The sequence below is a fragment of the Carlito syrichta genome, unplaced genomic scaffold (genome assembly GCF_000164805.1).
Source record: "Carlito syrichta isolate Samal-C Ts95f unplaced genomic scaffold, Tarsius_syrichta-2.0.1 Scaffold316502, whole genome shotgun sequence".
Taxonomy (NCBI): Eukaryota; Metazoa; Chordata; class Mammalia; order Primates; family Tarsiidae; genus Carlito; species Carlito syrichta.
The window spans coordinates 347,343-367,816 of record NW_007260598.1 but is presented as its reverse complement, the minus strand read 5'-3'; the positions used below and the strand labels follow the sequence as shown (position 1 = coordinate 367,816).

The window sequence follows — 20,474 nt, the reverse complement described above, 5'->3', positions numbered from 1 at the left end:
ACAGAGAAAGGTTAGACCCCCTTGGAGCTGAGCTTTGAGTGAGCCTGTAGGTAAATAATACTTGTCAAGGGGGTAAGAAACATGGTGGGCAGACGCACTAAGCAGGGGCTGGAAGATCTTCCAGTGTACTGGGTACACAGAGCAGTGTCATCAGTGTGTGGCTAACTTTGTGAAGAAAAGAAGCCACATTTGCTGGTGTTGGGTGTGCTGCATTCTGTCAAGCTTAGAATTCCTCCTCAAATTTTCAGACCAAATCAGTCTCCTTCAGCAAGAAATAATTTCAGTCCCTTGATGTTCCATCAGAATGAAACTGAACTTCAAAAGCAATACCTTCATGACCCGGCAAGATGGGAATGTGTGAAGGAGACCTTGCCCAGGGAATGATTGGGGATCAAAGGTAGCAGGAGTGTAACATCAAAGGAGCCGTGGGCACCAATCACAGTGATTCTAATGTAATTGCTTTGGCATGTAAGATTAAGTTACTACTGCTTATGGGGTGCTCTGCTAAGGCTCCAATTTGCACAAATTAGAATTAAATTAGTCTTTTTAGTTTGCACACATGGATAACACAAATTTAATGGGAATTTCTCAGAACCTTGATAAGCATGGAGCTCCAGATATCTTCTATTTTCTATTCGTGGCTTCTGAGCCTCTTTAGATAAGAGTTTGATGCGCTTTGAATAAGAGTTTGATGAGGATTTCATGAATAAAATGAAATCTCTTAGATTTGGGGTCTCTGGGGGTTTTAATGACATTTTCCTTTCTGCACGAGGGTCTGATGAACCATGTACAGTAGGAAAATGAAGCATCTTAATTTAACAGCAAATTGCCAATCCGTTTTTAGTGGCACTGAAGAGGGGATTTGGTCTACAGTGTGATAAATGACACAGGTCTAATGGTAAAATGGCACCAAAACCCATCTGCAGAGTCTTTGCTGAATATGAGATTCTTTCTAGGATTTGAAAAGGAAAAATCTATATCATCAAGGTACTTCAACATTAACATCAAATTAGTTGAAGTGTTTCAAAATGCTAAAATTTATGGGATCTCTTTGCTACTGATTCCTTTCTCAAAAGGGGCCAGAAGTCCTCACTGACCCCAGATAGGATGGAGAACACTGAGAACTTCTGCAGTAACACTCGTTGTTTATTGTTGTACATTCTCTTCAAATGCTTTATCTCATCAGAAGGGCCATGAAGGCCGTGAGGGCATGGAGTTCTTCCACCATATCTGCATCTCCGTTAGATCCAGCCGGGGAGCCATGGGGGCACATGCAATAAGACCTTGGATTTCCACGAATGCACAGTGTTCCTGTGACCATCAGACTTGTGATTTAAGGTGGCCCTCCTGGCTGTTTCTGCAGAACTCTGGCCAACAGGGTGGAGTGTGTATGGGCCAGGAAGATGGAGTGGAGGCTGCTTTACTGAGCGTTCACGGAGGGAGTTGAAGGAGCAGGCTCAGAGGCAGGGGCCCAAGTGAGGCCAGAGGTCCTCATCTGCCAAGAACCCAATGCCTGAAAGGCAAAGAGGCCACAGGGACACACTCAGGGCCTCTCCCTGCTAGCCCAGAGAGTGGCTTTGTGAGTTAGAACAAGGCACTTTCCTCAAGATGCTCTATTGCCATCTGCCGGGTGTCTGTCGTCTTCAGTATACAAACCCTTAGAGGCTATGAATGAATGGCACCTCCTTAGAGACAGTGCTACCTCATGCTGTCTGTGTCCTGGACCACTGGCCAGGTCAGTCTGTGTCCACCAGGCTGGGCCCAGCAGAAATGCCCAATTGCCCATGCTCCCATTTGGATGTGTTTACCAAATAGGGGTTGTAAAATTTGAAGTTTATTTTCCTCTTTGGACTTTGACTTACAAAGTTAATTGTTTATTTAAGTAAAGCCTTTGGCTTTTTGTTTTGGTTGTTTTTCAGTAGAGACAGGTCTGGCTATACTGCCCAGGCTGGTCTTGGACTGTTGGCCTCAAGTGATCCTCCCCACTCAGCCTCCCACAGTATTGGGATTATAACTGTGAGCTACTGCACTGACCTGCTTGGGCTTTAATCATAGTTATTAGCATAATAAACTCTTTCCAGTCTAGAACTCCAGTAGGAAAAGTAGGATTGGTGAATTCAGACCTTTTTTCATTTATCTTTGGATTATCATAAAATATTTTTAAATAAGCCACAAAGCCAGCTAGCATCGATCAAAGGTGAAACAGAGTCAATACACTAATTGCTTCATTGCAAGGCTTTAAAACTGCCACAAGCACCATCCTTGTTCTTCCTGTTCTACCTCAGATTAAAACATCCAAGGGCTTATACCAAAAGTTACTGGTCTTCAAACTTGTGGAGAACTGGATTTTTATTTTTTGGCTTCTGACAGGGTTTTAGAATGGTGGAAGTCATTGGGATTTATGCATTGTTTGGGTTCCTGATCATTTTATGCAAGTTTTCAATTGTAAAAATACCAATTGGTACTTTTGAAAGTCCTTTATATACTTAGGAATTTGGTTATAAACCTGGCTACTGCTTGAAATTCAGCACAAAGCAAGAATTCAAAGAGGCTGGGATTCTCCAAAGAACTTCATTTTTAGGTGGATTTACTTGCCAGACAATGCCAGATGTAGCAACCGTCTTCAGAGTGAGGCTTCAGAGTGCTTTGTGTAGTGGTTTTCAGAAATGAAAGTTTTAGAGATTCCTTTCTGCTTATGTTTATAGCATTTGTGAGGAACTGTGATGACGCAGGCCTCATGTTGTTGCAGGTGTTGCAGAGTTCACTGGCTTTGAAATGAGGGTCTGTGTTTTGGGACCCTGCATTTCCTGGCATGGCTTACCTGATGTCGTGTCCAGCCTGACCCTGTGGGATTTCCCACCCTGAGCTCATGGGAAGACACAGATTTAGCTTAGAAATTATACTAATGTTGCATGAAGATTTAGCACTCCAGTTAGACTTATAATTTTGTTTATGATCGTAGTTTCTGGATAAGATTTCTAGAAAATCCTGACCAGTGAAGTTGTTTGGTACAATTTGATAAGAGGCTTGGACTATTGTTGACTTCTCCTTCAAGCTAATAAACTGTTCCAAGGCTGAAGACAGGAAGCTTTTGTTTGAGAGCTCCGATAGCATTCCAGGTGTTGTAGCCCGACACTCCAGATAAGCACAGAAGAGCCCAGAAGCTTGCCTGCTCATTCTCCAACCTCCCCCTCCTTTTTTTATGCATGCATTTCCTTCCTCTCTTTATTGAAGCAATTTAATTGCCAGCCTGGATCAAATTATAAAATGGCTTTTATTAATTTTTATTTTTTTTATTTATTTATTTTGAGTCAGAGCCTCACTCTGTCGCCCAGGCTGGAGCGCAGTGGCATGCTCATGGCCATCCCAGCGTCAACCTGCTGGGCTCCAGCAATCCTCCCACCTCGGCCTTCCAAGTAGACGGAACTACAGGCATGTGCTACCACACCCAGCTAATTTTTGATTTATTGTAGAGACGAGGTCTTGCCAAATTGCACGGGCTGGTCTTGAACCCGCAACCTCAGGCAATCCACTTGCCTCGGCCTCCTAAAGTGCTGGGATTATAGACTGAGCCACTGAGCCTGGCCCTCCATTTTTAAAATTCACCCAAAAATGTATCAACAACTGTACCCAAGAAGACCTCTGTGTACAAGTACCTCTTGGCCTGTGCACTCTCACACTGGGCTCTGTCACCTTGGTACTTGTGGCTATGTGAGCCACCGGGAGCTAACTGCATATACTTGTTAATCTTGAGATAGATGCCTACACAGCTCTTGGCTCCAAGTGACAGTATGCGTTCTTACACATGGTCTGCCTCACCCGTCATCTGTAGAACCGTTTGTGCTACTCAGAACCCAAGGACCGTTGACTTTGAACTGACATAAACAGAATAAACAAACCTGTGTAGAGTTTGATTGTTTCAACTTCTAACTTTTTTTATTCCTTTAGAACTAAATTCTCAAAGGCTAGGTATCACTAAAACTTTCTGATGAATTTTATAAATGTTTTAAAAAATTCTTGATTAATGAAATAACTCCACTTTTGTTGCTAAAAGTCATCTTTGAAAGAGGGTTCAAATTCCACATTGTTTCAAGTGAACGCGCACTGTGTGGCTTGGCCTGAGGCTTTACGTGTGTTAGGTGGTATAGTCTCGTGAAGTGGGAATTGTTGCCCACCCATGACTCACCCCCTGCCTTGTGTATGTACAAACAAGCTCAGAGAAGTCTAGAAGTGTGCCCAAGGTCACTTGTCCTTGTCCAACCTCCAAGCTCCTCTCTTTTCCAGTGAAGAAGCTGCCATGCCAGATAGAGGGTGAGCATGTTTTCAGTCAGTGTTAAGGCACTGTGTTTCAGGCACTGGGCTAGGCTCTGGAGCCAAAGACAAATAAGGCATGACCTCTGCTTGGCCTTCAAGGCCCCTGGCTGCCTTGTCCGATTCCCCCTGGCTGCTCCCTGGTCCCTAGCCTGGACTCCAGCCAGCCTGTGAGATTGGCCCCTCTACAGATGTGCCACTGTCTGTCTACCACCCATCAGAGGCATGGAGGAAGGACATAATGGTGGTATGTTCAGGGAGCCGTAGAAAGTCCCTGCAACTGGGCTCCTGCATCAGGACGTGTTAGCAAGTTAGCCTGGGGAGCCAGGAAGGGAAGGGCATCACCTGACACATGGAGAAGGCTTTGGATTTTATCTGCAGGTGACTGTGAGCTTTGGGGAGCATATCTAATGTTTCCCTAGGCCTTGACAGTCCTGAAAACCTTAATGCCCCGAGTCTGCTGACTCATGGGCCCCCACTAATCATGTTGTTTCTGGGGGCCACAGGGATGCCTCCCGTTTGCATCCACAGCCTCTCACAAGCTGGGTCTCCAAGCAATTCAGAGCTGAATGCCAAGTGCATGCAGGTTCAGCCTGTGCCACAGGCCATGGCTCCACTCCTTGGGGCCACAGAGAATGTGTTCAGAGCTCAGGGATCTGGGGATGGGGCAGGATGGGGGTCTGCTCCAGGTCTGGAGCCCTGAGGAGAGTAAAAACTAGATATTAGAGATGCACATTGGTTTTGTAAAGAGGCTGTAAGGAAACCAGGTCAGTCTTAGCCGGAGCACTCCTTGGCTGAAATCCCTCAGGCTTGGAGTGATACGGCAAGTCTGATGGCCCTGTAGGTGGGTGGCAGGCTGTAGGACCAGAGACAGAAGGCGGAAAATCATCAGGAGGCTACTGCAGACGTTCTGGGAGAACAGTACAGTCACTGAATCCGTGGGGATGGGATGGGAATTGGTAAGAGGCAGGGATTTCTTGATGATGGGAGCCAATTCTGAGAGCTCTCATTTGGGTAATGAGGGCAAAGGAGATGTCCATGACTGGGGAAGAGCAAGCATTGCAGAAAGGTCGACTCTGCTTGTCTGTGTTGACATCCGAGCTTTGAAGTGGATTCTGGCACGTATCCCTACCAGACACCAACTCTAGGGGCTAGAGGGGGAGACTTTTTGGCACCATCCGCACATTTCAAAGGCCTAACTGGCTTGTGCTGCCAACCCAGCCCCATTCCACTCAATGCAGCCCATTCCACTCAATGCAGCCAGGTTGGTCTCTTAGAAGCATCTTTTCTCTACCTGTTCTTGTCCTGGGCAGAGATTGTCAGTGACCTTCACTATCTTGATGTGCCATTCTGAACCTTCAGTCACCAGTGTCAGGCCTCCTTCAGCCAGCCCCTGTCTTCCTGGATCAGGACTGCTTTGGTCACAAGCAACAGGCTTCCAACTCATGCTAGTTTGGTCACAAGAGACGTTGACTGGCTGACATGATCAGCTGGCTCAGGAAGGACCACCCCCGCCTCATGCTCCCCTTCCCTGTGCTGACTTCGTTCTCGCAGCCCACCTGGGCCCACCTGGCTGGAAACATGGGGCGAAGCAGCTTCCATTCCTTAAGTCCCCTGAGGTTTCACCAGAGTGGGATAGTGTCTTTTTCACTTAAAAAAACATCCCTGGAAGGATTCTGGTTGGGTCAGTGATGGTCAGGAAAGTTGGGTGGGAGCCCCATGCTTGGAGGGAAGGTGGGCCTACCTGGGGAGGGGTGGTGCTGCATGTGTATAATACACGGCTCACTACCCCATCTCCCAGCTAGAACCTCCCCCAGCCACGCTCCCCTCTGTCTGGTTGGCTTGAATGCCCAGATATCCTTCCTATCCCTCTCCTCAAGTTTATCTTCAGTGTCCAAACCTGATTCTGCAGACCCTCCCTCCTCTCACCCCCACAAAGCTGTTCCCATCACACTCCTGGACCCACATTGACTTTTCTCACTCGGCACAGGGAAGAGGTAGAGTAACTTGCTCATCTGCAGGGCTGCAAAGGGCAGAGAGAAAGATCCCTTTCAGCAGCGTGGAATCTGGTTGTGCTAAGCTCTTTCTTTGCGGGTGGTCTTCCAAGGAGACTGGGTACCCCTTGAGGGCATCCATCCCCTGCTGGCAGCAGTGGCCCCTTCAGTCTTTCCCTTTCCATCCTCAGTTCCTGGGCCTGGGGTCAGGGCCCTTCCTGGTGATTTGCACAATTTAAAACCCTGTGGGAACTGGAAAGCTTTTCTTATAGGCAGGGATAGAGTAAAATAAATATTAATTATGATGCAGATGCCATCTTTTTCTAATTCTACTAACTCTCATCGACATGCAAATGCATGTCGGACCCTCCTTTGGGGATTTCTGAGGGCTCCCCCAAGTGCACCCTTCCTCTCCCTCTCTCAGGAACTCAGTCTCTAGTTGTCCAGGGCCCTTTGTTGAGCCTGATTTGAAATGCAGGCACTCATGCTCAGGCGGGGACCCCGTGCTCTGGTCCTCCCAGGTCGGATGGCGTTTTCTTCCTTGGAGAGCTGTTGAAATGTGGGTTTCCATGTTAATCGAGCTTCCCAGCACGTCCACGGAGCTGGCTCTGAGCCTCCAGAATGTGTTTTCCAGTCATCTCCTGGGCTCTGGCTGTTCCAGCCTGTCAAGACCAGACTTGCCAGGGCCGTGTGGGGCTGCAAAGATGCTCTTTCCAGACCCAGAGTGACACTTGACGCCATTTCTGAACCGGCCCCAGCAAGCTGGGACCAGCCCCTCTGCATAGGACCAGCGGTGCTGGCACAGGACAGTGAGTATGGACTGAAGAAACCTGTGGCAGGCGGCCACCGGCACTCAGGCACCAGGCTGCCTTCCTTAACTGCTTCCTTCCCAAAGGCCAACCTCCCCGCACCTCTGCCTTTACCACGAAGCCTGCTTATTGTGTAGAGCTGATCAGCAGTGTCCTGCTATAAGTCTATGCTGACAGTTCACAGTGCTGATGACATACCAGGGTATATTCTAAGTGTTTTACAGATATCGACCTATTTAACCCTTATCAACATCTCGTGGCTTATTATTATACCCATTTTGCAGATGGGGAGCCTGAGAATCAACAGAGTTAACATCACTTGTCCAAGGCCACACGGTGGGTCAATGGCACAGTGGCCTGTGGATGGAGGTGGCTCTTAAACGCTGACACCTGTTGATATTAGTGTGGTTAGAGTTCTGGAGATAGGAAATCTTAGGTTAAAGATCTCAGTGAGACTTCCAAAAATGTTAGGTTAAAATATATCCCAGCAGGGCATCCAAAATGTTCGGTCAGTCCCACTGGGGCACGGTGTGTGTGATCCAGTGCCATGAGAAGGATGCAGATAATTGCACAGCAGTTAGACTGGAGAATATAGTTTATTTAGAAAGTAAATTAGAGAGAAGAAAGAGGAGCTAGAGAGAGATTGATTCACCTCCTCAAGGTAGGGGCGAGGACCAAAGCCAAGAAACATGGCGGCCATAGCTCAAAGAACCATGTGGACACACCAGAATTTAGCAAACCAATGGCGAATGGCTTCTTAATGTCGAATGCTTTTAAACATCAACAGTGGGGACAGGTCATTAAGATGGCTGGGTGGTGATCTGCTCCACATCATCATAGAGGGCAGGTAAGCACAGGTACTGACGTCAGGTAATGGACAGCAGGCAAATGGGTGGACTAATCACATGACTGCTGTCATGGTGATGGGGTCTGTGTCATGAAGGGCTAATTAAGTTCACTTGTTTGCAAAACAAGATAGGGAGGGGATTGTAAAGCAATTATCAATAGCTACCTCTGAGAAATGGGGTTCTGTCCTTGTCTAGTGATTAGCGGGTAAATGAAAGTGAACTGCTAGAAAGACATGACAACTAGGCAGTGTTAAAATGGCTGCTCATTGGGTATATTAACTCCATGTGATGTCCTTTCAGGAAAGATATAGCTAGGCTCAGATTCCCATGGAAAGTATCAATTGTAGCAACTTATGAATTTTTGAACTGACCTCTATTTCGGTTGGACAGGCACAGGCCTCACTCACCCCCTGCATATGCCCTGGTCACCAGTTTACTCGTATCTCATCTCAGACCCTATTGCTCAAAACTAGGACTGAGATGGAATTTGAGAAGTGGAGCCATGTGAGTGGGTGGCCATGATGCAGGCGTTATTAACCCTTCCTCCCTCCTTTTCTTTCTCTCCTGCTCAAGATAGACTTATTATTTAGTTTATGTTCCAGGGTATGTGACACCTCTTTTGAATCACTCTGCCCAGCATCAAAAGAACTACTCTCAAGTTTCAGGTGGCTCAAGCCTATGGGCCCGGTCTGAGTCTTTGTCTCATAGTGGTCGTGGGTGGATCTGGTCCCTGGAATGAAGCTGGCAAGACTTGCAGGCAGAATGTTCTTGATCCAAAGCTGAGCAGATCCCTTCCTCCGGAGGTCGCGCCCACAGTTGCCATGTGGGTGAGCTCAGGGTGGCTGAAGCCCAGGCAGAGGCAGCAAGACCTAACTCTGCTCCCCTCCTTCTCTGCTGGTGCCACCCTCTTCCCCTAGAGAGCAGAAGCTGGGGAAACAAGGGATCACATGCCTTCTAGGCATGAGGTTCAAGTTCAGGGGCAAAGAGAGAATTGGATCTTGGAGGAAAGGTGGTATTACTAGATAATGTCGTTATTACTAACGCTTATAGCATTTGTGTGAGACATTGATTATTCAAGAGTTTCCTTGCTGTTTCCTGCCTGGCAGTTGAAGAACATACAGTCCCAAGGGCCACTGAGCATTCTGTGTCAACTCTCCAAGAGGGCACAGCTGTGTTCCTCATTCCGGGTGTCAGAATGCCTGCCATCCCGTGCTGGCAGAGGGATTGGGGATGACTTGGGCCCAGTCAGTTTTGAGGCACGTTGAAGTCAGAGGACGTCTACAGAAAACAAGTGTGAGAGAACTGGAAGATGCGAGCTAGGAAAAGAGTGTGGAGGGGCTAGGATCCCAAGATTCGAAGTAGTAGGGATGCTGGGCCTGACACCTTGTCCTATTTCTTCTCTTGCATTATCCTGGGCTATGCAAATAATAACAATGCATGTGAATGCTCTGCCAGTCAATAAAGTACTTACCTCTTCTACCGTCTCCTCAGAAATGTAGTCCAAGGAAGGGCAAGAGGATTCTTAGGGCACTAACAAAATCTATTCAAATTTAGATCAATTGCCAGCTCTGTGGCTCAGCCTGTAATCCCGCGCCTTTGGGAGGCTGAGGTGAGTGGATTGCCTGAGCCTGCGGGTTCGAGACCTGGGCAGTGAGACCTCATCTCTACAATAAATCAAAAAATCAGCCAGGCGTGGTAGCGCATGCCTGTAATTCTGGCTACTTGGAAGGCTGAGGCGGAAGGATCGCCGGAGCCCAGCAGGTTGAGGCTGCAGTGGCTGGGAGCGGTCACTGCACTCCAGTCTGGGCGACAGAGTGAGACTCCAACTCAAAAAAAAAAAAAAAAAAATTAGATCAATCAGAGGATACTGGTAGCCACACAAATGGAATGAAACCTTTGCTGAGGACAGAGGACTATTGTGTTACCTTAAATTGTTAGAATTTGCTTCGTAGCCAAGACCTGAAATGGTTGCATTTCAGGGAAAAAATTAAAATTTCTCCCACAGGGTAGCAGAGAAATGGAAGGGTCTGTCACCAGGAATTCAGGTTGTTGGGTGGAGACCAACCAGATTCTGCCAAATGTTGGACCAGTCCTTTGAAGCAGGAATCTTGTTTCTGGTCCCCAGGAAGCACATGTATCAGTCACAATACTCTCAAAGATACAAATGGATACATTTTGCCAAAATTTCCACATGGTCACCCCTTACCAACCAAGGGGTTCGCAGCCCATCAAAGTACTTATCTGTGGTGGTAGAATCATAGTTGATGTGGTCAAGATCTCATAAAATAGAGGCTGTTGGGGAAAATAATAAAGTTGTCTTGATATAAGGATTAAAGCATAGTGAAAGTTCTCGAAGGCATCCACCCCAAGTAACCACTGTGTGATGATGAGGTGGCCATATGTGGTGACTGTTTTGAGTTGCCTTTTTCTGTTGTGTAGAGCCATTACCCACGTCACCCGCTGAGGCTCAGGCTCCCGCAGCAAGCCTGGCCTTTCAGTGTGGGCTTGTGGAAAGTGCTCTGCAGTTGCTTGCTCCCTCTGATCCCCTCCCTTCCTCCCTCTCTCTTCACCCCTCCCCCAACCTTACCCTCCTTCCCGTTTAAATACAAGTCCCAGCAACTGTGTTACCTCCAAAGCTTTCCCAAATTATGCAAGGGCTTAAGGATACACTTTTTCAAGTCTGGTCTTTCATTCTAACATCTTTAGAAGGGTCCGTCTCCCTTCTCTCCTCTCCAGGAACTGCCCTGTCTCCTATGGTACCCCAGCACGCCCTCTCCAGAGTCTGTGGAGGGAAAGAGAAAGCATTCTGGGTTTACTCCTTTTCGCTAAAAAGTGAGGACAGAAGTAACAAGAGAGCGGATTTTATGTTTTGGGTTACACATTTAAAACGGTATGATCGCAAAACCTGGAGTGAAAGATTGATGCATATAAAATGCCAAAATAATTTTTTAAAAGCCTTGCTGTTATGAGCAGGGCTGAGAATGGGGTGGGGGAGAGGGGAGAAGCCACTGAGTGTTGGGGCACCAGGAGGAAGGAAGATGCATAGGTAAATATGGAAATAGCTCTTGGATATGAGCGAGTACATTTTCGGCAAAAAACTATACAGGACCTGCTGCAGGTTTTCAGATCTCTTCGTTTTCAGAGCTCAGCCTAAGAGGGGGGCCCAGGGTGCAGCCCACCGGGTCTAGGCTCAGCATCAACCTCCTATCAGGGTTCGGGTCACCATGTGGGTTAGGTTCCATCTCAGCAGCCTGCAACAGGAGCATCCAAACCACAGGCTTCCATCCATAGATGCTCACTGCAAGACCTGGCGGCCACGGTCCAGAGTGCTTTGGCCCCACAGTCGTCAGGGACCCCGCCTTATCCGGGCCTTCCGCTCTGCTATTCCTAGGTGTGGTTTCCTTCTGATGGTCCAGGGTGGTGTGGAGGCCCCAGCCATCACATCTCACCTGCTTGGTCAGAACTTGTTCATGTGGCCACATCTCCCTGAAAGAGACAGAGATTGAGGAGATTGTCTTTTTGGCTGCGTGGCAACATGCCCAGAGAAAACAGGAGATAATTTGTCAGAGAAGATAATGTCCATAACTGAGAAAAGGCATAGACCTTCCTCATCCTGGGGTATTTGCTTGTTTAGTAAATACCGAGTGCCTGATGTTTTCAGACATTGCTCCAGAGCAGTGGGGAAAAAAGGTAGATGGATTTCTGTTTTCATGAAACTTACAGTCTAGTAGGAGGCAAGACAGACAGTAAACAAGTAATATACATGGCCTGGTTGACAGCTTGCATTCCATTCTGGCGCTCTCTTCAGATGTCGCTGTACAATATTCACGATGGGAACAGACAGTGTCAAGCATCCCTGTCTCAAGCCCGCAGGCTTCCCAGTAGCAGCAGCCCTTTGATGCAAATTGCACTCTTCAGACATTCCGAGAGCCTGTCTAGTGAGAAGAGGGGATGGGAAGGAAAGGAGGGAGACATAGACAGAAAGTTGGAGTCCCACCTAGAAATCAGCCCTGAGCCATTCTTCAGCCAGCGCCTCTCACTGGTAACACACAGGATATAGGCTCGGCATAGATTGATGTGCAAAGAAACACCAGAGGGTGAGAATCTAGCCCCCAAATCTAAAGTCTGTTTTTTGTTTTCTTTGGTGGAGAAGGACTTAGAGATCTTTCCTTGCTGAGGTGTAAAGCGGTCTGATAAGGAGTAATATAGCTCCAGTGGGTGTTTGGCAGGAAGACTGAGGAACTAGGAGAACATGGGATCCAGCCTTGTTCTGCTCACGTGACCCTCAGCAAGCGGAACCCGTGCCTGGTGTTGATAGGAACTGGGCAGGTGTCCAGGTTTCAGCTTGTGTGTTGTACTTACCTTTGTAAGTGGGCATGGGTTCTAAGTCAGACCTGCAGCCAGAGCTGCCCACTCCCTGCCTGGCCACGGTGCAGTACCCTAGGCCAGTGATCCTCAAACCACTTGAGATGAAGGATGAGTGTTATTTTATAATTCAAGCTTCCATTTCCAATCAGTCATAAAAATGACATACTAGAAAAATGAAATAAAAAAGACATGCAGGCTGGGCACGGTGGCTCAGCCTGTAATCCCAGCACTTTGGGAGGCCGAGGCAAGAGGTTTGCCTGAGCCTGGGGGTTCAAGACCAGGCTGGGCAACTTGGCGAGACCTCGTCTCTACAGTAAATCACAAAAACTAGCCGGGTGTGGTGGCATCCGGCTGTAGTTCCAGCTATTTGGAAGGCTGAGGCAGAAGGATCGCCTAAGCTCAGCAGGTTGATGCAGTGGTGGCCATGAGCATGCCACTGCACTCCAGCTGGGCAGCAGAGTGAGACTCCAACTCAAAAAAAAAAAAAAAGACATGCAAAATACAAATTCAGACTTTTATGATTATATTCAAGAGACATAAAATTACGCTAAAAGTTTCCAAAGACTAATTCAATTCCTGAACTTGAGTTTGCCAGTAGCAAAGAGTCCAGGGCCACTGCTACTGCCCAAGGACTGTACTTTGGGCCTCGCTGCCCTAGAAGCCAGGATGTCAAACTGCCCTTCTTTCCCAGCTCCACAATGAGACCGTTCTGAAGGAGAATGAGGACGCTCCCCCACAAGAAAGCAGCCTGGCCTCCATGTCTCGCTGTCCCCACATCTCTCTGGCCCCTCCTGCCTCACTGCTGCTGGAGCAGACTGGTCAGAGGAGCTGTGTGGTGAACTCTCCTAGCGTAATCCCCACGTGCAGGTGAAAATTTCATTTCACACTTTCAGCTGCAGACAGGAAAGATCCCAGCTAATTGTCACCATTACGCAGGCTCCCGACCTGCACACAGCTCTTGGCAGGCATTAGTCTGCTTAGCAAAGCAGCAAGCAGCAAGCGGGGCAGCCCCCTGCAGCCGGCTGCCCGGCCTGGGCAGGGCAAGCTCACCATTGGCTCTGTGTTGCAGTTCTCCAAGGAGAGGCACCTGACGGACAGGACCCCCGAGAGGCTGAAGAAGGAGCTGGAGGAGGAGCTGCTGCTGAGCAGCGAGGACTTGCGCAGCCACGCCTGGTACCATGGCCGCATCCCCCGACAGGTACGCTGCTCTCGGGCATGGTCCAGACTGACAACCCTGCAAGGGCCTGCTCCGAGGCCCCGGTTTAGCCAAAAACAAACAAAGTGACTTAACTTCGACACGTCTCTAAGGGGATCTTGGGAAATCTAAGATCGGGAACCCAAAGTACATTTTTCCATGTGTCCAGGAGCAGAGTGAGGGGAGCCGGTGCTCCTGCAGTTGCAGGGGCAGCAGGAGGCAGCAGCCACGGGCGCAGCCTGAAGAGCTGCCTCACCGCAGAGGCCAGCTGGGGTTCAGGTAATTGGACTCTTGGCCAGTTGCCCATGGCCTCCAGCTGCTTGGAATCTGCCCTGCTTCCAAGACGGTGGCTTAACTGCCGGAGAAGGCAGGGCATCCCGGGGCTGTGGGCAACCCACAAGGCCGCCTCTGCCATCCCTTCCCTGCTGGATGCGATGACCCAGAAGCAGGGAAGGAGAGGATATATACCTGTGGCCACAGGCTCATGGCCAAGGGTGGACTCCGTGTGATTGCCACTTGGGTGATTGCCATGAATGATTTTTTTTATTTAATACTGTAAAATTGAAAAGTAGAATAAGTCTGCAGAACTGAGGTACAGAATTTCCTAGGGTTTTTGTTGTAAACCTGATCCAGCCAATCATTAACCAAGGACAACATGACAGGAAATGTAGGCACAGGAGGTGGGGGACAGCATAGTGTTTTGTTTTGTTTTTTTGAGTTGGAGTCTCACTCTGTCGCCCAGATTGGAATGCAGTGGCCGCTCCCGGCCACCACAGCCTTGATCTGCTGGGCTCCGGCGATCCTTCCGCCTCAGCCTTCCAAGTAGCTGGAACTACAGGCGCGCGCTACCACGCCTGGCTAATTTTTTGATTCATTGTAGAGATGAGGGCTTGCCTGCCCAGGCGGGTCTCATACCCACGGGCTCAGGCAATCCACTCACCTCAGCCTCCCAAAGGCCCAGGATTACAGGCTGAGCCACTGAGCCCGGCTATAGTGTATTTTTTTTAACGTAGCAGATTTCGCAGCACAATCAGAGAAATAATTCTTATTCTTTGTTTATTTAAGTTTAGAATTGGTTGTAGAAAACATAGCAAAAAAGGAGAAAATTAAATTATCACCCACAGTTCTCCTGGAGAGAGCCACTGGGAACACTTTGATATATGTGTGTCCTCTCAGACTTTTCTAAATCAATGAGGAGACCATACTACATAGACTTTTTTGTAGCCCATTTTGTTTACTTAATATGTCTCAGAAATTTTTGCATCTGTAAAATATTCTTCCACACCAGCTGATGCTATATGATGTCCACTGCATGCATGCACCACAATTTATTGGACACTTAGGGTGTTTCTGATGCTCCGACCAACATACTTTAAGATAACTACTATGTTCACACCTATAATTATTTTCACAGGCTCAATTCCAAGGATGGAACTTCTGTGTGGAAACATGTTTTTAGGGCAAAGGTACCATTTTAAAGGAACTGTGGTAGCCTACTATTTTAAACTAACAGAAGCATACCATTGAGCAAATGTTGGACTATTCCAGAACAATTATCAAAGTTTATAAAACTGATGACTGCCACCACCATCCTTCTCCTTACTGTGATCATAAGATTTGTTTACCATTGCCGTGGGTATAAGTTTTCAGCAATAAGTCATTCCAGCCTGGATAACTGAACACGGCAGCCATAATAAAGCAGTTAGAACTAACATTTTACCACCTTAAATCTCTATGGCCACTCTGTAGGTAATATTATTATCCTCATTTTACAGATGATGTAACTGAGCCATAAAGAGATTATATAAGTTGTCCAAAGTCATGCAGCTGAGCCAGGGTGCAAACCCTGGGGGCCGGGCTACGGGAGCAACCAGGCTGCTCTGCAGTATAAACTCTCCTTTTGCTGTCAATGTCACTGTCATCCTACTTGACAATTTTTGAGCATCTGCTGTGTCCCAGGCACTGAACTAGTGCTTGCATTTATTATGTGAACAAATATAGAACCCTCGTGATAACTGTGAGGTGAGGCCCCCTGCCTGACCGGTCCAGACTTCTCAGCCAGTAACTGGTATGTCTGGAATCCACACACTCTCTGATTTCACAGTCCTCCCACTGGTCAGGTCTGGAGGAGACATCTCAGGAGCAGTCTCAAGGATGACTTCTAGACACCAACACATGCCTTCCTTCTTGCTCCATGAGTTAGGGAGGGAAGGTCAGTCCTGCCACTCACACCTTTGTCTGTTCTTAATTCCTGTTGCTTTACATTCTTCAAGTCTGGTGACCTTCCTGACCATTCTATTTTTTATTATTATTATTGTTATTTTATTTTTTTTGAGTTGGAGTCTCACTCTGTTGCCCAGGCTGGAGTACAGTGGCACGCTCACAGCCACCACAGCCTCGACCTGCTGGGCTTAGGCGATCCTTCTGCCTCAGGCTTCCAAGTAGCTGGAACTACAGGCGCATGCCACCACGCCCGGCTAGTTTTTGTGATTTATTGTAGAGACGAGATCTCACCCAGTTGCCCAGGCTGGTTTCAAACCCCTGGGCTCAGGCAGTCCTCTTGCCTCAGCCTCCCAAGGTGCTGGGATTACAGGCTGAGCCACCGCGCCGGGCTAACCACCCTATTTTAAAGGACAGCCCGCATCCCCTCCCCTGCAATTCCTGTCCCCTGGTTCTCTTTTGCTTGGACTTAACAATGTCTGACATAACGTGGCTGCTGCCTAATTGCAGAAGCTCTCCATGGAGGTCAGTAGTACCATGAGACAGGCTCTGTCCGCTGCAGTCACTGCCACGCCCCCAGTGCCTGCAGGGCTGCTGGGCACAGAGTAGGTGGCCAGGGAGTTGTTTTGAATGCATGATTGGGTCGTCTACAAATCTGACCTGTGAGAAGCGAAAGAGCTGACCGAAGACAAGCCAGAATAGCATTGCCTGTTGTTGGTCCAAGGTGGGGACAGCAGCAAGCTGTGAAAGGGATGTGCATTTGCCTTTTCTACTCCTCATGCGCTGTCTTGTCCCCAAGGTATCTGAAAACCTCGTACAGCGAGACGGCGACTTCCTGGTTCGAGACTCTCTGTCCAGCCCCGGAAACTTCGTCCTGACCTGCCAGTGGAAGAACCTGGCCCAGCACTTCAAGATCAGCCGGACCGTCCTGCGACTCAGTGAGGCCTACAGCCGCGTGCAGTACCAGTTCGAGATGGAGAGCTTCGACTCCATCCCGGGCCTGGTGCGCTGCTATGTGGGTAACCGCCGGCCCATCTCGCAGCAGAGCGGTGCCATCATCTTCCAGCCCATCAACAGGACGGTGCCCCTGCGGTGCCTGGAGGAGCGCTACGGCACCTCCCCGGGCCGGGCCGAGGGGAGGCCGGACGTGGCCAAGAGGCTGAGCCTCACCGTGGGCAGCGGCCAGGCCCGAGAGCAGAACTTGCCCAGAGGAAACCTCCTCAGGTGGGTCAGAGCACCACAGGTGGTGTGAGGACCAGTCGGGCGGGGGAGGAGGCTCTGGGGGCACACCCTGGAACAGAGGCGCAGAAGATGCTAGTAAGCATGTCGGCTGGTCGCGGAGTAGCCGTCGCGGGCAGTGTGCAGTCAGCTCCTGAGCTGTGGCAGTGATGAGTGGAGTGGAGCAGAGGACAGCTGGCAGGAGAGACCATGAAGGGCTGGGATATGGACTGGACTGCAGGCTGGGGGAGTGGGGACAGAGGAGAGGGTGCATCAGGAAGGAGACACAAGCACACACGTGGGGATGGAAAAGGGCAGGAAGAACTGGGAGTGAGTGGCTGGGCTGGATCAAAGGGTCTGCGCAAGGGACCAGGAGCCGTGGGCTTAGGGAGGGGCTCCTGCCTGACAGTAGAGGCCTTAGTGCCAGGTGAAGGGCTTTGAGGGAGCTGCAGAGACTTGACTAGTGAGTGTAGGGTCCTGAGAATAGAACCAGGCAGTGATAGCACAGGGCAAGGAGTGAGGGAAGAGCCAGGATGCCCGTGAGTGAGCTGGGGGGGGGCAGTCCAGGCTGTGAGAGGGAGGAGGGAGGATTACGAGATGGAAGACCAGGCCCCCCCAGGACTCGCCTGCATGTGGGGAGGTTGGAGAAGAACATGTTGGGAACCACAGGCCCCATGGGGTAGGGGGAGGACTTTGGAGGAAACAGGCTTTTCCATCTGAGATGGAGATGTGGCTTGCTGGGTGCTGGCGTGCAGCCGTGGTTCTGGGGCCCAGTATGGGGATTAGGGCTGAAGACTTAAGTCAGGGCTTGGTCTGTGCCACATGGGTGGCTGACTGTGAAAACGGATGAGATTTCTGAGCTAGGAGGCACAGGGAGCATGGAGGCTGTGGTGTGAACCTTGGGGAATTCCAAAAGCTGGGAAGAAAACCAGGGCCTCAAAACATGGCTGAGCCAAGGTGCCTGCTGTCAGAGATCAGCAAGGTTGCCCTGTACATGTGTAGGACCTGTCTTTCATGGGGTAAGAGTCCCTGTGCGTGTCATCTGACTGCACCAGGAAAGGAAAGAGGGGAAGAGGCAGGCGTGGGGGATGCGGACCGCCCAGCAGTCCTTCTCCGGCTCCTGGCTTCTAAGCCTAGGCACGTAAAGCACATGTGTTCACTTCACTCATTGACTTTCCTCTGGACCATGAGGAAATATCATAAATTGTCATTTGTTATTTATTTGTTTATTTAAATTTTAGATTGAGGGGTATGCCTGTATATTTGTTACATGGACATATGGTGTAGTGATGGGAATTGGGTTTCAGGTGGCCCATTCCCCATACTGTGCATGTAATCCTCCATTTAGATAGCTTCTGAACCCTAACCCTTGTCCCCCCTCCCTCCTTATTAGTGTCCCCAATGTCACAAAGTTTCCATCTTTGTGACCTAAACAGTCACATAAGAGTGAGAACATGCGATGTTTGGTTTATCTGTTTTTGAGTCAATAAACTGTCGTTTCTATACCACAGAAATTCAGAAGCAGAATGCAGGACCCTATGCCTAACACAGGTGACGTCTGTGTACTGCCCAAAGGCTCTGGCACATGGCGGTTAGCACCTGGCTGTGGGCTCAGCAGTGAATGCCAATGCAGACTCCACACTGGCCAGCTGTTCAGCCTTGGGCAGGCGATTGAACCTTCCTTGGCCTCAGTTTCTTCAACTGGAAATAGGGGGCTTTTGAGGATTAAATGATTTAACATATGTAAAGCCCTCGGAACAATGCAGAACATGGGCGGCACTAGGTAATTGGTAATGGTCATGATGGTCATCAGGAGGAGAGTGAATTGGGCAGGTGTGGTAAGGGAGGCAAGATTGACATTTAGAATTCTCCATTCATAGTAGTAAGGTCAGACCTGAAATCCCTCACAACATTAGAAAGGGGACCTTTTCCTCTGTTTCCCTTGGAAGTAGGGGCTGGCAACTGAGTCCTCAAAGCAGGAAGTGGATGGCATGGACAGTGAGAGCATATTTGGCAATGTAGCAGAACCACCACTCAGTATGCTAGAAGAGACTCCTAGTCTGCCCCCAGTGATCTGGGTTTAAGAACTACTTTTTTGGCAGGGCACAGTGGCTCATGCCTGTAATCCTAGCACTTTGGGAGACCAAGAAGGGAGGATCACTTGAGGCCAAGAATTCAACACCAAACTGGACAGCATAGCAAGATGCTATCTCTGCAAAAAAATTAAAAAGTTAAAAATAAAATAACATTTTTAAAGATAAGGAATTTTTAAAAAGACTAAGAAAGTCTGTAAGTCAACAAGACAGGCCTAACAGAGCCACTTTTCTGTTTGTCCTTTGGAATGCAGGGCTTCCTGGGCTTGTCACTGCTTTGCACTGGCAGCAGGCCCAGAAATGTCTAAATGGGGGGAAGGGAGCGATGGCCCCCATAGCCCGTTGCCCTGTCCCACTGCCCTTCAGAGACTCCCCACGTCAGTGCTGGCTGGGCACCGCCCTCCCTGACGTTGGGCCCTCCGGTTGGCTGGCTGGCAGCCGGCTCTGGGCAAAGGTGTGTGCTCCCAGTCAGGTTGCATTCCACGCCCTGCTGTTCTAGCCCGAGTCTGACCGCGGTGGTCACTGCTTAAATATCACCTCTCGGAAGCCATTTCTTTTTGGAATTTGCCCTCTGTCTTGCCTTATCTCCAAGGGGTTGCTGGACTCTGTTGTTGTTTAATGTTTGATCTTTCTTTGGTGCTTGCAAAGGTAGGAAAGAACTTTGCAATTTCTGTAACATAGACTGTTTCATGCTTGTGGAAAGGCCAATTGAAGTTCACAACACCCTGGCTGGGGTAGCACCTTCTCCGCTATCAAGAGAGGGTCTGGCGCTTGCTGCTAATTAGAGAAGGTCCCCGGGTGGCTGTGTGATGCGCCTCCCGGGCAGTCCTGCAGATTGTCTGGGGGATGCTGGGATTTGCTGAAATGGAGGCTACCCCACAGCTGCCTTCCTACCTGCACTGGGAAGCATGTGGAGAATGCATGTGAGTTAAATGAGCCGTGCCCCTGGGTCTGTAAGTGCCTCTAGGCTCTGTGAAAAGTACACATTCCAGTTCTCAGACTTTCCCAAGGATGTCGTGAAGCTTTTTGCCTACCCTGCTCAGGAGGATGGAGGGCTCAGGGGAGGCACCCTAGGGATCTCAGGCCAGAGGGCTCAGGGGAGGCGTCCTCAGACTCAGCCGCCGTGGGCATGGGGGTGAGGTTGGAGTACACAGCTAGTAATTCCCCCCCGCAGCTGACATTCTTTTACCGTTGGGGTATCTGTAGCACTCTCGTTCTGGGCAGTTTTCTTTCTTTTTTTGACTTTCCATGACGTTGCCTGGAGGTTTTACAGTTGAACAACACGTTTCTGTCCCGTGTGTCTTTTGCCTCAGAAATAAAGAAAAGAGCGGTAGCCAGCCCGCCTGCCTGGACCACATGCAGGACCGCAGAACTGTGTCCCTCAAAGCCCACCAGTCGGAGAGCTTCCTGCCAATTGG

The 20,474-nt window shown here is 49.2% G+C and overlaps 1 protein-coding gene across 3 annotated transcripts in view; it reads left to right on the top strand.

Annotated features, from left to right (window-relative positions):
* Positions 1-20,474, top strand: part of BCAR3 (breast cancer anti-estrogen resistance 3) — a 107,563-nt gene that overhangs the window by 67,322 nt on the left and 19,767 nt on the right. For 2 of the 3 annotated variants that reach the window (XM_008074606.1, XM_008074607.2), the window contains 3 exons: positions 13,400-13,528; positions 16,545-16,969; positions 20,370-20,473. In XM_008074606.1, the coding sequence (XP_008072797.1) occupies positions 13,400-13,528; positions 16,545-16,969; positions 20,370-20,473 (658 nt within the window). Of the gene's footprint in view, positions 1-13,399; positions 13,529-16,544; positions 16,970-19,533; positions 19,705-20,369; position 20,474 lie in introns of those variants that run through there. The other variant, XM_021707321.1, reaches the window with a different exon arrangement.